This window comes from Xyrauchen texanus, chromosome 48 (genome assembly GCF_025860055.1).
Source record: "Xyrauchen texanus isolate HMW12.3.18 chromosome 48, RBS_HiC_50CHRs, whole genome shotgun sequence".
NCBI lineage: Eukaryota > Metazoa > Chordata > Actinopteri > Cypriniformes > Catostomidae > Xyrauchen > Xyrauchen texanus.
Window position 1 is genome coordinate 24,886,084 of NC_068323.1, and position 15,395 is coordinate 24,901,478.

A 15,395-nucleotide genomic window follows, 5' to 3' on the forward strand; every position below is an offset into this window, starting at 1 on the left:
TCAGGAAGCAGAATTTATAGTAAAAATAAAGGACTTAAATACTGATCTGTTTCTCATTCGCACCTATCATATCAGTTCAAAAGGCATGGATTTAATCACTGGAGTCTTATGGATTACTTTTAAACTGACTTTGTCTTTTTTGGACCTTCAAAGTTCTGGTAGCCATTCACTTATATTGTATGGACCAACAGAATGTTCTTCTAAATATCTCCATTCATGTTCTGCAGAAGAAAGAAAGTTACACACATATGGGATGCCATGAGGGTGAGTAAATCAGGAGAGAATTTTCATTTTTGGGTGAACTATTCCTTTAAGGATGAAGACAGGAGTACCAGAGTAATGTTCTGTAAATATGTGTTGGCTAGCCTAATGTGCAAATATGTAGCATGTAGGAGTTGTTTAGAGTTCATTGTTCAGTCCTGTAGAGTTCCAGAAGTTCACCCAGCATCCCCCGCGCGCTTAACATGGAGGACCTGACGGTGGAGGTTCGTGGCTCCAATGGAGCTTATTACAAGGTAAATACAGCAATTGTACCCCATTTGTTTTCATTTCACGAGTGTGTAATGTTTTTTTATACACATACAATGTTAGAACATTCGAAGAAACTTTATTAAATGAACTGCTTCGTGTACTTTTAGCGCGTGGAAATAGTGCACGGCTCAGTTGCTGTGTTAGCCGTTAGCCGGTTAGCAGCTGCGCAAGGATCATGTTTAAAGAAACATTTTTCTCCTTATACTGATGGTTATTGTTTTTTTCTTTGATCTCCGTAACACAATGAGTTATGTGTGAAGGAAAACCCGTCTTTTAAAATGAGAATAGAGAACCTAATGTTTCATCTGCGAGCTGTAATTGAACACTTTCCAGTCAGATTATGTCATTCGTATATTCGTGAACAATATATACACGGATCTAAAGCACTAATACTTATTTAAAGTCAATAACTGAGCGTTGATGTGCGTTATAAACCTGTCATCGCTAGTGTTCAGGTGGTTTTGCTTTGTGATTACTGAAGCTTACATTGAAGCACATATTAGCCTATTAACCATATTAATAGATTTATTATGAAAGCAGTAAGAAGTATAGTTAAATAAGTGAGATTAAGTTAATTATATATGGGCTTAGTTGAGCTAGAAAGCCTCCAGGAAGCTCGTGCTCTTCATTTAAGGTGTGGTCAAAAATTCATATCAGAAACAGCATGTGTTCTTAGATCAGATGTTGATTTAAAACGTGATTAGAATTTAATTGGTACCAGATTAACTTTTAGTTAAACTGACTCACAATAGACTATCTGTCTGTCTGTTTATCTATTCTAAAGTATGGTTTTGTGTACTATTATTTGTATAAGTGATACATCACTCTATGTTTCTACCTGGAGTATATTTTTAACATGGTTTAAGGCCCAGTTAGAAAGTCTAACTGAAGTATTATTCTGTCACTGTCTCATCCTGCAGTTATTCTGTTCATTCTTATCACAGTGCACGTCAGCTGTTCACTGTCTGTCTGCAGCTGTCATACTGCATGACAGATATTTTAACACCAGTCTATTTTCAGATGAGGTTTAAGAGATACCAGCGCCCATTTTGGAGTCACTTACAATTCAGAGATGGTGCTTCGCACCACTAGCTGTGTGCTGACTTGCTTGTTGAACTTTATTTTAAATATTCAAGTATCAATTTAACCTCGATAAGATTAAAAAAATAAAATGAATCTTCTACAGGCTATCTCTTGACTATCATCTGACTACTGCTTTTAAAAATCTTTGAATTTGGGGCAAATGAGTTGCATTTGTATTTATTCATGTTAGACTTGAAATATATAATGCATTTATTGGAAATGTATTGTATGTTTAAAAAGCCAACATGCCACTTCGAAAGGAAATGCTGCTAATCAGGTCAATGGAGCATTTTTATTTATTTTTTGCTCTGAATGTTAAGTTTTTTTAAAAAATACATAAAAATGCAGTGAAACAATTTAGTTAAATATTAAAATATTATTCATAAAGTAATTAAACCAAAAAACTTTTCCCATTAAATCAGTCAGGTGGTGTGACAAAAAAATGGAATAACCTTTTAGACCCTCACGATTGTGTTAAAGCAAAAAACAAACAAAACTTTTTTTTTTTTTTACTAAACTGGTACTAAAAATCTTTACAATTTTGATGCATATGTTTTAAACTAGATTTTTTTAAAATAGGTTTAATTACCTTGTCCTCACTTTTAATTTTAAACAATCTTATTGTTTCAGGGCTTTGTCAAAGATGTTCATGACGATTCTCTCTCCATTTCATTTGAAAATAAGTGAGTAGATGCAAATAGTTCGTAATCATATGACATATGACATAAAAACAAGCATAGATAAATGAGCATCATGGTTTTCTTTTAGCTGGCAACCTGAAAGACAAGTCCCCTTCAGTCATGTCCGGTTGCCACCTCCAGCTGATGGCAAAAAGGAAATCAGTGAAGGAGAAGAAGTGGAGGTGAGTAGATATGTATAGTATTAGTGCTTTACTGTCTCCCCTCACAATTTAGACCTGCATAAAGCCACATTCAGTGACACTAACAAGCAGCTTTCAATGTTCAGATATTCTCCAGAGCAAATGAACAAGAGCCCTGCGGTTGGTGGCTTGCTAAAGTACGCATGATGAAAGGAGCTGTAAGTGCCCTCACTCAGTACAGTTTCTGTTTCTTCTGAAGACCTTTAAGTTGAGCTCAGATTCACTTTCACTTTTGTTTCCTGTAGTTCTATGTGATCGAGTATGCTGCTTGTGACGCAACCTACAATGAAATAGTTACGTTTGAACGTCTCCGCCCCGTGAACCGCAATAAAGCTGTGACACAGTGCACATTTTTTAAGTGCACCGTTCCTGTCCCCGAAGATCTCAGAGCAGCGTGAGTATTAACGTCTTTATGCATTAACAACACTACTACTAGATGTTTTGACTCATCTAGTCATTCCTTAACATGATTACTTTTGACATTTTGAGAATGATAGAAAAGTCATCAAACTATGAAATAATCCAAAAGGAAGTATGGGAGTTATACAGTGACCAAACATATTAAACAAATCAAAACTAACTTACATTTGAGCTACATAATAGTCTGACCTACTTCACAAGGTGCATCCTTAGATCCTTTTTAAACAATATTTAAGGAGTTCCCATTTATACTGAGCACTTGTTGGCTGATTTTCCTTCACTATCCACACCAACTCATCCATTATAAGGTATAATGTATAGTTTATTTAGTGTACGGTAATATATTTTTAATATGATGTAATTATATATAATATATACAGTATACACCGGTCAGCCACAACATTAAAACTACCTGCCTAATATTGTGTAAGTCCCCCTCGTGCTGCCAAAACAGCACCAACCCGTATCTCAGTTTAGCATTCTGAGATGATATTCTTCTCACTACAATTGTACAGAGTGGTTATCTGAGTTACTGTAGACTTTGTCAGTTCAAACCATTCTGGCCATTCTCTGTTGACCTCTCATCAACAAGACATTTCTATTCACAGAACTGCCCCTCACTGGATGTTTTTTGATTTTGGCACAATTTGGAGTAAATATTAGAGATTGTTGTGCATTGAGTGTTTTTATGCATGCTGCCACAGGTTTGGCTGATTAGATAATCACATGGATGATTGTTGGTGCCAGATGGGCTAGTTTGAGTATTTCTGTAACTGTTGATCTCCTAGGATCTTCACACACAACAGTCTCTAGAATTTACTCTGAATGGTGCCAAAATCAAAAAACATCCAGCGAGGGGCAGTTCTGTGGACGGAAATGTCTTGTTGATGAGAGGTCAACAGAGAATGGCCAGACTGGTTCAGACAGATTAAGTCTACAGTAACATAGATAACCACTCTGTTCAATTGTGGTGAGAAGAATATAATCTCAGAATGCTATACTGCGATGCAGGTTGGCACTGTTTTGGCAGCACGAGGGGTGACCTACACAATATTTAGGCAGGTGATTTTTGTGTTGTGGCTGATCGGTGTATATACAGTGTGTGTATATAGATATATATATATATAGATATATATGTATGATCATCATTTTAAATGAAATAATTAATATATATGACAATAATATTATTATTTATATATAAATAAATAATAATTACAATTGTAATCCATATAAATATTAATTCGTATAGTAATTGTAATAAAATATATTTAAAATAATATGTCATAATTTTAATGTGTGTATAGGTGTCCACTCCAACTTCAAATTCATACATGGGTACAATTTCTATTTTTCTACAAAATGAATCAAATATTTAAGTGAACGCCTTTAAATCAAAATGTTTTTTAAGATTGTGCGAAACATAAATTCAGTCAAGTGTATCCAAACCTTCATGAATGTGTGTCATATTTCACCCCAAAATCAAAAGACAAATATATAGTCAAAAATACATACAAATGCAATTAATAGCAAAACAGTTAATTGAATATACCTCTACTATGATGAACATGCGTTCATTTTCAGAGTTTTTCCAAGTCATTTTTATTTGTATAGCACTTTTCACAACACAGATTGTTTCAAAGCAGCTTTACAGGAAATCCTGCATTAACAAAAAAAATATAAAATGAAGCTGCAATATCTATAAAGACTTACAGTAATCATTGAGTAGTTTGATTAAATATGATTGCAAATTGTGTATACAAATGAAATAATTATATAATATATAATAATTGTATTTAGAACCCCTGTGAAAGCTGAAGGCAGCTTTGGCAAGGAACACACAACTCCATAAGAAGTTGGTTAATGGAGAAAAATAACCTTGGGGGAAACCAGGCTCACTGTGTGGGCCAGTTCCCCTCGGGCTAAACAACATGAATATAATGCAAGTATTAGTTATTTGTGTGCAGTGCAAGTCATGATTTAAAATGTTTAAATTTAGTTTGCGTTAAGTTCCAGTGTTTAAAAAAAGAAAAACATTTTTATGAACTTTCAGATTAATGACTAATGTCTTTGAAGTCCATCCTGGATTAACTGCAGAAGTTCACATAGATGCATTGTCCTTTGTTAGTTGGCTGCTGAAGGCTTTTGTTGGCAATTCAATTATAGTCTGTGTAATCCATTTCAAGAGCGTAGTCCATCAAAAGACAAAGGTGATGCAGGCAGAGATCAATGAGGTGCATCGCAGTTCAACCGGCAGGTAATTTCAGTGAGGTTCGGTGGAGTCCATCCTAAATCCAAGGTTCAGGCAGTTGCATATGAAGTATCTGATGTCTTAAAGTTGGAGTTGACATCAGTTCCTCTTTAGTCAGAAAACTGAAATGATGTCTGGCTAGCACCTGCTGTAGTTTTTCGCCATCACTCAATGACGTGTAGCAGTGGAGTCTGACACTGAGCAGGAACAGAGGGGGGTCTGGCCGGCTCTGGTAACCTTGTGATATGAATCGTCGGCATAACAGTGGAAACTTATTCCGTGATTCCTGATCATATTTCCCAGGGGAAGCATGTATAAGGAGAAAAGATGAGGCCTTAAAACTGATCCCTGTGGCACTCCATACCTAACTTTTGTTTGATTTGACAATTCCTCATTTACACATACAAATTTGTAGCAGTCTGATAAATAGGACCACAACCTATTCAAGAGAATGTTGTAATCTATCATGTTGAAGGCAGCACTAAAATCTAAAAGCACTAGAAGAGAAATGCAGCCGCAATCAGATGATAAGAACAAGTTATTTGTAACTCTGATAAGTGCAGTCTGTGATGGGGCCTAAATCCTGACTGAAGTTTTCATATATTCTGTTTCTCTGTAGAAATGAACATAGTTGGGAGGACACCACGTTTTCTAGTATTTTCGACATAAACTGGAGATTTAAATCGGTCTATAATTAGCCAGTTCTCCAGGATCAAATTGTGGCTTCTTAATAAGCGGTTTGATAACTGCCATTTTAAAGTTTATTGGGACATGTCCTAAGGATAGCGCAGAGTTAATAATATTAAGAAAAGGTTCTGAAATTACAGGAGATACCTCTTTTAAGAGCTTAGTTGGTATTGGATCTAACAAACATGTTGTGGCTTTTGATGTTTCGATAAGTTTTGCTAGTATATTCTAGTATCACAGGACGTAATGACTACAGACCTGTCACTCTGACGTCTGTGGTCATGAAATCATTTGAGAGACTGTGTTTGCCAATCTGAAGGACATCACTGGATCCTTTCTAGATCCCCTTTAATTTGCTTGTTGAGCAAACAGGTTTGTGGATGATGCAGTCAACATGGGATTGCATCATATCCTGCAACAACTGGACAGACCAGGGACAAATGCAAGGATCCTTTTTGTGGAATTCAGTTCAGCTTTCAACACCATCATCCCAGCTATACTCCAGACTAAATTACACCAAAACTCTGTTCCCACATCTATCTGTCAGTGGATCACCAGCTTTCTGACAGAAAGGCAGCAGCTAGTGATAAAGGGGAAATTCACTTCCTGGATGTGTACAATCAGCACTGGTGCCACCCAGTGTGCTCTCCCCACTACACTTTTCCCTATATACCTATGACTGCATAACCAAGGATCCCTCTATCAAGCCCCTGAAGTTTGCAGACGACACTACTGTCATCGGCCTCATCCAAGATGATGATGATGAGTCTGTATACAGAAGGGAGGTTGAATGGCTGGCTCACTGGTGCAGTCAAAACAACCAAGAGCTGAACACGCTCAAAACAGTGGAGATGATTCTAGACTTGAAGAACACCCACACATTCTAAACAGCTCTGTGGCAGCAGTGGAGTCATTCAGGTTCCTGGGCACTACCATCTCACAGGACCTGAAGTGGAAAACTCACATCAGAATCAGCTTTATTGCCAAGTATGCTTACACATACAAGGAATTTGTCTAGGTGACAGGAGCTTCCAGTCAACAACAATACAAACAATACCAAAAACAGCAGCAAGACATAGGTAATTAAAAACAAAATAGAACACAAAATAAATAATTAATACATATACGTACATACACTCACCTTCATACATACCCACATACACACACATAGTGCAAATCTAATACAATCTGTATATAAAGAACAAAAAACAGTATATTATGTACAGAGCAATGTAAGTAATGGCAGAAGTGGATATGTTGGATAATATAAATTAAAATTAAACTGTGTATTGCACATAATTATTGCTCAATGGGGCAATTTAATTGTTCATTAGATGGATGGCCTGAGGGAAAAAACTGTTCCTGTGTCTGACGGTTCTGGTGTTCAGAGCTGTGAAGCGCCGCCAGAAGGCAACAGTTCAAAAGGTAGTGGGCAGGGTGAGTGGTGTCCAGAGTGATTTTACCAGCCTTTTCCTCACTCTGGACGTGTATAGTTCTTGAAGGGGGGCAGGGGGCATCCAATAATCCTCTCAGCAGACCGAACTGTCCTTTGTAGTCTTCTGATGTCTGATTTCAGTAGCTGCACCAAACCAGACAGTTATTGAAGTGCAGAGGACAGACTCAATGACTGCTGAATAGAACTGTTTCAGCAGCACTGGTGGCAGGTTGAACTTCCTCAGCTGGCGAAGGAAGTACAACCTCTGCTGGGCCTTTTTCACAATGGAGTCGATGTGTATCTCCCACTTCAGGTCCTGTGAGATGGTAGTGCCCAGGAACCTGAATGACTCCACTGCTGCCACAGTGCTGTTTAGAATGGTGAGGGGGACAATGTTGGGGTGTTCCTCCTAAAGTCCACAATCATCTCCACTGTTTTGAGCGTGTTCAGCTCCAGGTTGTTTTGACTGCACCAGAAAGCCAGCCGTTCAACCTCCTTTCTATATGTAGACTCATCATCATCTCGGATGAGACCGATGACAGTGGTGTCGTCTGAAAACTTCAGGAGCCTGACAGAGGGGTCCTTGGTGGTGCAGTCATTGGTGTACAGGGAGAAGAGAAGTGGGGAGAGCACACATCCCTTGGGGGCACCAGTGCTGATGGTACAGGTGGTGGAAGTGAATTTTCCCTGCCTCACAAGCTGCTGCCTGTCCGTCAGAAAGCTGGTAATCCACTGACAGGTAGAGGTGGGAACAGGGAGTTGGTTTAACTTAGTCCAGAGTATATCTGGTATGATTGTGTTGAAAGCCGAGCTGAAGTCCACAAAAAGGATCCTTACGTATGTCCCCGGTCTGTCCAGATGTTGCAGAATATGATGCAAACCCATGTTGACTGCATCATCCACAGACCTGTTTGCTCGATAAGCAAATTGAAGGGGGTCCAGAAAGGGTCCAGTGATGTCCTTCAGATGGGCCAACACCAGTCTCTCAAATGACTTCATGACCACAGATGTCAGGGCTGACAGGTCTGTAGTCATTAAGTCCTGTGATTTTAGGTTTCTTAGGGACGGGATAATAACTGAGCGTTTGAAGCAGCATGGGACTTCACACTGCTCCAGTGATCTATTGAAGATCTGAGTGAAGATGGGGGCCAGTTGGTTAGCACAGGAACGAAGGCAAGCTGGTGAGATGCCATCTGGTCCTGGAGCCTTCCTTGTCCTTTGCTTCCGAAAGACACGGCACACATCGTCCTCACAGATCTTGAGTGCAGGTAGTGTAGCAGGAGGGGGGTTGCAGGAGGTGTTAATGGTTGTGTGAAATGAAGGTCCGAGTGCATGTGGGGTGTGAAATCGGACCTTTCAAATCTGCAGTAAAACACATTCAGGTCGTCAGCCAGTCGTTGGTCCGCCACAGGGTTGGGGGTAGGAGTCCTGTAATTAGTAAGTTGTTTCAGGCCACTCCACACTGATGCAGGGTCGTTAGCTGAAAACTCGCTTTTCAGCTTCTCAGAGTAGCTTCTTTTAGCCACTCTGATTTCCTTATTCAGTGTGTTCCTGGCCTGATTATACAAGACTCTATCCCCACCCCTGTAAGCCTCCTCTTTGGCATGACGAAGCTGTCTGAGTTTCCCTGTGAACCATGGTTTATCATTGTTGAATGACAAAAATGTCCTAGTAGGGATGCACATATCCTCACAGAAACTGATGTATGATTTGTATACTATTATAATGATAGTGAAACTTTGTAATATGCCACTTTTTGTACCACTGTCTCCCTAAGATGATTCGCTGATGTTCTTCCTCTTTTGTAAGTCGCTTTGGATAAAAGCGTCTGCCAAATGAATAAATGTAAATGTAACAGTATCTGTGAGCTCGTCCAGGTCTGTAGCTGCAGCTTCATAAACACTCCAATCACTGCAGTGAAAGCAGGCTTGTAGTTCCAGCTCTGCTTCAGTAGTCCATCTCCTTATAGTCCTTACAACTGGCTTTGTTGATTTTAATTTCTGCCTGTAGGTCGGGAGAAGATGAACCAGACAGTGATCAGAGAGACCCAAAGCTGCACGTGGGACAGAGCGATATGCATCCTTTAATGTTGTTTAGCAGTGATCCAATATATTCCTGTCTCTGGTGGGGCATGTAATGTGCTGTCTGTATTTGGGCAGTTCACGTGTGAGATTTGTTTTGTTAAAGTCCCCAAGAATAATAATGACTGAGTCCGGTGTTGTTGTTCTGTGTCTGAGATTTGATCAGCCAGCTGTTGCAGCCTAAGTTCCCAGACGCGTTAGGAGGAATGTAAACACTCACCAGAATAAACGAAGAAAACTCCCGCGCGAGTAGAACGGCTTACAGTTAATAAAGAGCGCTTCCAGATTAGGACAGCACATCCTCTTTAGTGTTGTTACATCTGTACACCAACTTTCGTTGATGTAAAAGCATGTTCCACCGCCTCGTTTTCCTCGTTAACTCAGCGATGCGATCCGCTCTGAACAGCTGGAAGCCCGGCAGATGTAATGCGCTGTCCGGAATGGCTTCACTCAGCCAGGTTTCAGTGAAGCACAGTGCAGCAGAGTTTGAAAAGTCCTTATTAGTATGTGTGAGGAGATGTAGTTCGGTCCGCTTTGTTGGGAAGAGAGCGGAGATTTGCGAGATGAATGCTCGGCAGCGCAGAGCGAACGCCGCGCTGACGGAGTTTAACCAGCGCGCCAGCTCGTCTCCCTCGCCTGCGTCTCGTAGAGCATCTAAACAACACAGCAGCGCCTCCAACTAAAATGTCCAGCAAAATGTCCAAATATTGAAAAACCGGGAAAAGATGATCTGGTATGTGCTGCCGAATGTTCAGCAGTTCGTCCCTGGTAAAACTGATTGGTAAAAGATTGCTAAACACAGGACAAACTAACAAAAACAACAAAAGAATTGAAGAGCTCCACACCGAGGCGGCCATCTGCGGCGCCATGTTGTATCAACTTATGACTCCATTGACTCCATTGTGAAAAATCCAGCAGAGGTTGTACTTCCTTCACCAGCTGAGGAAGTTCAACCTGCCACATGCGCTGCTGATACAGTTCTAGTCAGCAGTCATTGAGTCTGTCCTCTGCATTTCAGTAACTGTCTGGTTTGGTGCAGCTATGAAATCGGATATCAGAAGACTACAAAGGACAGTTCAGACTGCTGAGAGGATTATTGGTCTGAAAAAATCACTCTGGATCCCACTCACCCAGCTCACTACATTTCTGAACTGTTGCCTTCTGGACTGCACTACAGAGCACTGAGCACACGGACCTTTAGGCACAGGAACAGTTTTTTTCTCTCAGGCCATCCAGTTAAAACTGCCCCATTAAGCAATAATTATGTGCAATACACAGCTTAGTCTATTTATATTTATCCAACTTACCATACCTCTTCTGCCATACATTCCCTTGCATCTGTATATAATAGATTTGTATACAGTGCATATATATATTATACACACACACATTATCTCACAAAAGTGAGTACACCCCTCACATTTTTGTAAATATTTGATTATATCTTTTCATTTGACAACACTGAAGAAATTACACTTTGCTACAATGTAAAGTAGTGAGTGTACAGCTTGTATAACAGTGTAAATTTGCTGTCCCCTCAAAATAACTCAACACACAGCCATTAATATCTAAACCGCTGGCAACAAAAGTGAGTACACTCCTAAGTGAAAATGTCATGTGACTCGTTAGTGTTACAAGGTCTCAGGTGTGAATGGGGAGCAGGTGTGTTAAATTTGATATCATCACTCTCACACTCCCTCATACTGGTCACTGGAAGTTCAACAAGGCACCTCATGACAAAGATGGCCTAGGCTATAAGAAGATTGCCAAGACCCTGACACTGAGCCGCAGCACGTTGGCCAAGACCATACAGTGGTTTAACAGGACAGGTTCCACTCAGAACAGGCCTTGCCATGGTCGACCAAAGAAGTTGAGTGCACGTTCTCAGCATCATATCCAGAGGTTGTCTTTGGGATATAGACGTATGAGTGCTGCAGAGGTTGAAGGGGTGGGGGGGTCAGCCTGTTAGTGCTCAGACCATACGCCGCACACTGCATCAAATTGTGTCGTCCCAGAAGGAAGCCTCTTCTAAAGATGATGCACAAGAAAGCCAGCAAACAGTTTGCTGAAGACAAGCAGACTAAGGACATGGATTACTGGAACCATGTCCTGTGGTCTGATGAGACCAAGATAAACTTATTTGGTTCAGATGGTGTCAAGCGTGTGTGGCGGCAACCAAGTGAGGAGTACAAAGACAAGTGTGTCTTGCCTACAGTCAAGCATGGTGGTGGGAGTGTCATGGTCTGGGGCTGCATGAGTGCTGCCAGCACTGGGGAGCTACAGTTCATTGAGGGAACCATGAATGCCAACATGTACTGTGACATACTGAAGCAGAGCATGATCCCCTCCCTTCTGAGACTGGGCCGCAGGGCAGTATTCCAGGATGATAATGACCCCAAACACACCTCCAAGACGATCACTGCCTTGCTAAAGATGCTGAGGGAGAAGGTGATGGACTGGCCAAGCATGTCTCCAGACCTAAACCCTATTGAGCATCTGTGGGGCATCCTCAAACGTAAGGTGGAGCACAAGGTCTCTAACATCCAACAGCTCCGTGATGTCGTCATGGAGGAGTGGAAGAGTACTCCAGTGTCAACCTGTGAAGCTCTGGTGAACTCCAAGCCCAAGAGGGTTAAAGCAGTGCTGGAAAATATTGGTGGCCACACAAAATATTGACACATTGGACATTTTCACTTAGGGGTGTACTCACTTTTGTTGCCAGCGGTTTAGACATCAATGGCTGTGTGTTGAGTTATTTTGAGGAGACAGCAAATTTACACTGTTATACAAGCTGTACACTCACCACTTTACATTGTAGCAAAGTGTCATTTCTTCAGTGTTACATGAAAAGATATAATCAAGTATTTACAAAAATGTGAGGGGTGTACTGACTTTTGTGAGATAATGTGTGTGTGTATATATATATATATATATATATATATATATATATATATATGCACTGTATACAAATCTATTATATACAGATGCAAGGGAATGTGAGGGGTGTACTGACTTTTGTGAGATACTGTGTGTATATATATGCATATATGTACATATATGTGTGTGTGCATGTATGTATGTATGTGTGTGTGTATGTGTGTGTATATATATATATATATATATATATATATATGTATACACACACACATATACATATATATGTATACACACACACATATATATATGTATACACACACACATATACATATATATGTATACACACACATATATATATATATGTATACACACACACATATATATATATATGTATACACACACATATACATATATATGTATACACACATATACATATATATGTATACACACATATACATATATATGTATACATACATATACATATATATGTATACACACATATACATATATATGTATACACACGTATACATATATATGTATACACATATATATATATATATATATATATATATATATATATATATACACACATATAAACATACATGTACAAGCACCATCACTATTTAAATAAAAAAGGCATTTTGATCAAATCTAGACAGGCACCATTTCCAGCAGCCAACACTCCAGCACCATGAGTAATCATGCTGACCTGACAGCTTTTAGTGCTTGTCTGTAGCTGCAGACACTATCCTTCCATGCAATGCGAAATAATTTTGTATTATTCTACTTGCGCTCCATTTTCCGAGCTGCTCTCTTGAGAGCATGATCATTGTAACATGGTGCAGGGCTTTTTTCTTTAATTTTCGTAAGGGGGCGACAATATCAAGAGTGCTAGAGAAGACTATTTATATTTTCTGTTATTTCATCAAGTTCCTCTTGAGTATGTGAGACAATTCTGGAAGATTATTAGTGAAGCTATATGTAGTGGTTGAAAGAATACCTGAATGATAGCATGGTGTAGACTGAGTAACATTAGCTGATCGCAGCATACAAGAGACGAGGATAATGTCATCGCTCTGCGGCAGAATTTCTATAGTATCAACATCAACTCCATATGACAGAATTAAATCTAGCATATGATTATGATGATGAGTTGGTCTTGTCACATTTTGTCTAACTCCAAGAGAGTTGAGAATATCAATAAATGGTAATCCTAATGTGTCCTTTTCATTGTCTATTTGAATGTTAACGTCACCAACAATTAAAGCTCTATCTACAGTAACTAAAGATCTGATAAAAAATTTGAAAAAATTAACCAAGGAAATCAGAATCATGCCCGGGTGATCCACATACAGTAGCAAGGGCAAAAGACGACAGATTTTTTATTTATACCTGCTGGTTTCACATTAATAATTTTCAGTTTAAAATACTTAAACTTATATCCTTTCCTCTGAGTAACACCAAAAACTTCACTGTAAATTGCAGCAACACCTCCTCTTCAACCCTTCAGACAATCTCATGTTTATAACAATAACCTGTGTAAGTAGATTCATTTAAACTCCTATATTCATCTGATTTAAACCAGGTTTCATATAATCTGTAATAATTTAATTGACAATTAGTGCATAGTTTGGAAGAGATCTAAGGTTTAGGAGCCCCACCTTTACAGTATATGATGTTTATCTTCAATAGTTTTTTTTTCAAGTTTGACCGTAATAAAAAAAAATTCTAAATGATTTAGTGAGGGGTTTGTGTTTGGTAGTTCAGGGAACAGACACAGTCACTAATTGATATCTAGGTGATACAGTCTCTATGTTTTGTTCTTTATGTGACCTGTGTGACGTCTCAAGCCAGTTTGTCTGCTTCCCGAACTGGGCCCAGTTAGTCAAATACTATCACTTTTAAGATTATGAGCCAAATTACGAGAGAGGAGAGCAGAGTCCATCTCTCTTTAGCAGCTCAGGTCTACTCCAAAAACTCTTCTATAAATCCTATGCTATTCTCCTGACAGTTTGTCATTTTGATATTTTTGGATATTTTGATATTTTTTCTGGGGTGTAAAGATGAAAAGAATTGAAGTAAAAGCTGAAAAAAATGTTGACTTAGGCTAAGTAGTTTTGAATAATCAGACAGTATATTTAGCATAAATAAGCCTTTTGTTAGGACCTTTAAGATATTTTTAATTGTAACAATTTTCACCCCAATTCTCATTACCGTAGTGCAAAAAAAAAAATATATATTTTTATTACATAAATGTGGAAGTATTTACTTTTACTGCATGGTAGTATGTGTTGGAATGCCTTTAATTTTTGCTCATTTTAAACTTTGCCCCATTTCATGTCTCAGGGTTTGATTTTCATCAAAACAGATTTGCACTTTTTTTTTCATTTTGTTATATGAAGATCACATTTAAAAACTTTTCACCAGGCTTTCAAGTAAACATAAACCATATTAAAGTTTATTGTTTGAAAATTATTTTTTTAAATAATTTAAAAATGTGTACTTTCACACAGTTAATTTCCACCACACCAAACTATTTTGCCTCAATAACGTCTTTTTTTCCAGCAAAACCATTTGTATACTTGTTAACCAAAATGTACATACTCTTACATACACTGTTGGATATTGTTAGTAGACAAATTAAATAAACTAGCGAGTGTGAAAGAGGTTTTAACGAAACTTTATTTTCTAAAAATCCATTGTGATGAAAGAGTTTGAATTTGAACAAACACACACAAAAAAAAACTTTATTGCAGAGTAGGAAAACACAATTTCATTAAAGAGATCTCCTTTTGAGAATTGTTTAAAAGAACTCCAAAGTAAAATGTTCTGACACATTACAGTAATGAGAATTTTAGGTGAAAATGTTAATTTAGGCTTTTTTTGATTTGTTTTTATTTTGTGGTGAAATATGATGAACATGTTTTTGTAAGATTCACTGATATGAGCATAAGTGATGCTTGGGAAAACAGTGAATTCATTTCTTCACACTGTTGCCCTTGTCAGATGTGAGAATGAACATGCTCACAAGGATTTCAAGAAGTCTGTTGGGGCCATTCGGATTGTTTACAGCCTGGAGCAAAGCCAACTGATTGTACTAGTAAGTGTTTGCCCTTCTTTACCTTAATTTTTTAAGTAGGTTTGTTGAACATG

At 38.6% G+C, this 15,395-nt stretch overlaps 1 protein-coding gene across 2 annotated transcripts in view; it reads left to right on the forward strand.

Annotated features, from left to right (window-relative positions):
- The first annotated feature begins 447 nt into the window (after positions 1–447).
- Positions 448–15,395, forward strand: part of LOC127639649 (RNA-binding protein FXR1-like) — a 29,645-nt gene continuing 14,697 nt past the window's right edge. For both annotated transcript variants that reach the window (XM_052121777.1, XM_052121778.1), the window contains exons 1-6: positions 448–515; positions 2,245–2,297; positions 2,383–2,476; positions 2,581–2,652; positions 2,740–2,888; positions 15,249–15,342. In XM_052121777.1, coding sequence (XP_051977737.1) covers positions 465–515; positions 2,245–2,297; positions 2,383–2,476; positions 2,581–2,652; positions 2,740–2,888; positions 15,249–15,342 — 513 coding nt within the window. In that variant the 5' untranslated portion in view covers positions 448–464. The remainder of the gene's footprint in view (positions 516–2,244; positions 2,298–2,382; positions 2,477–2,580; positions 2,653–2,739; positions 2,889–15,248; positions 15,343–15,395) is intronic.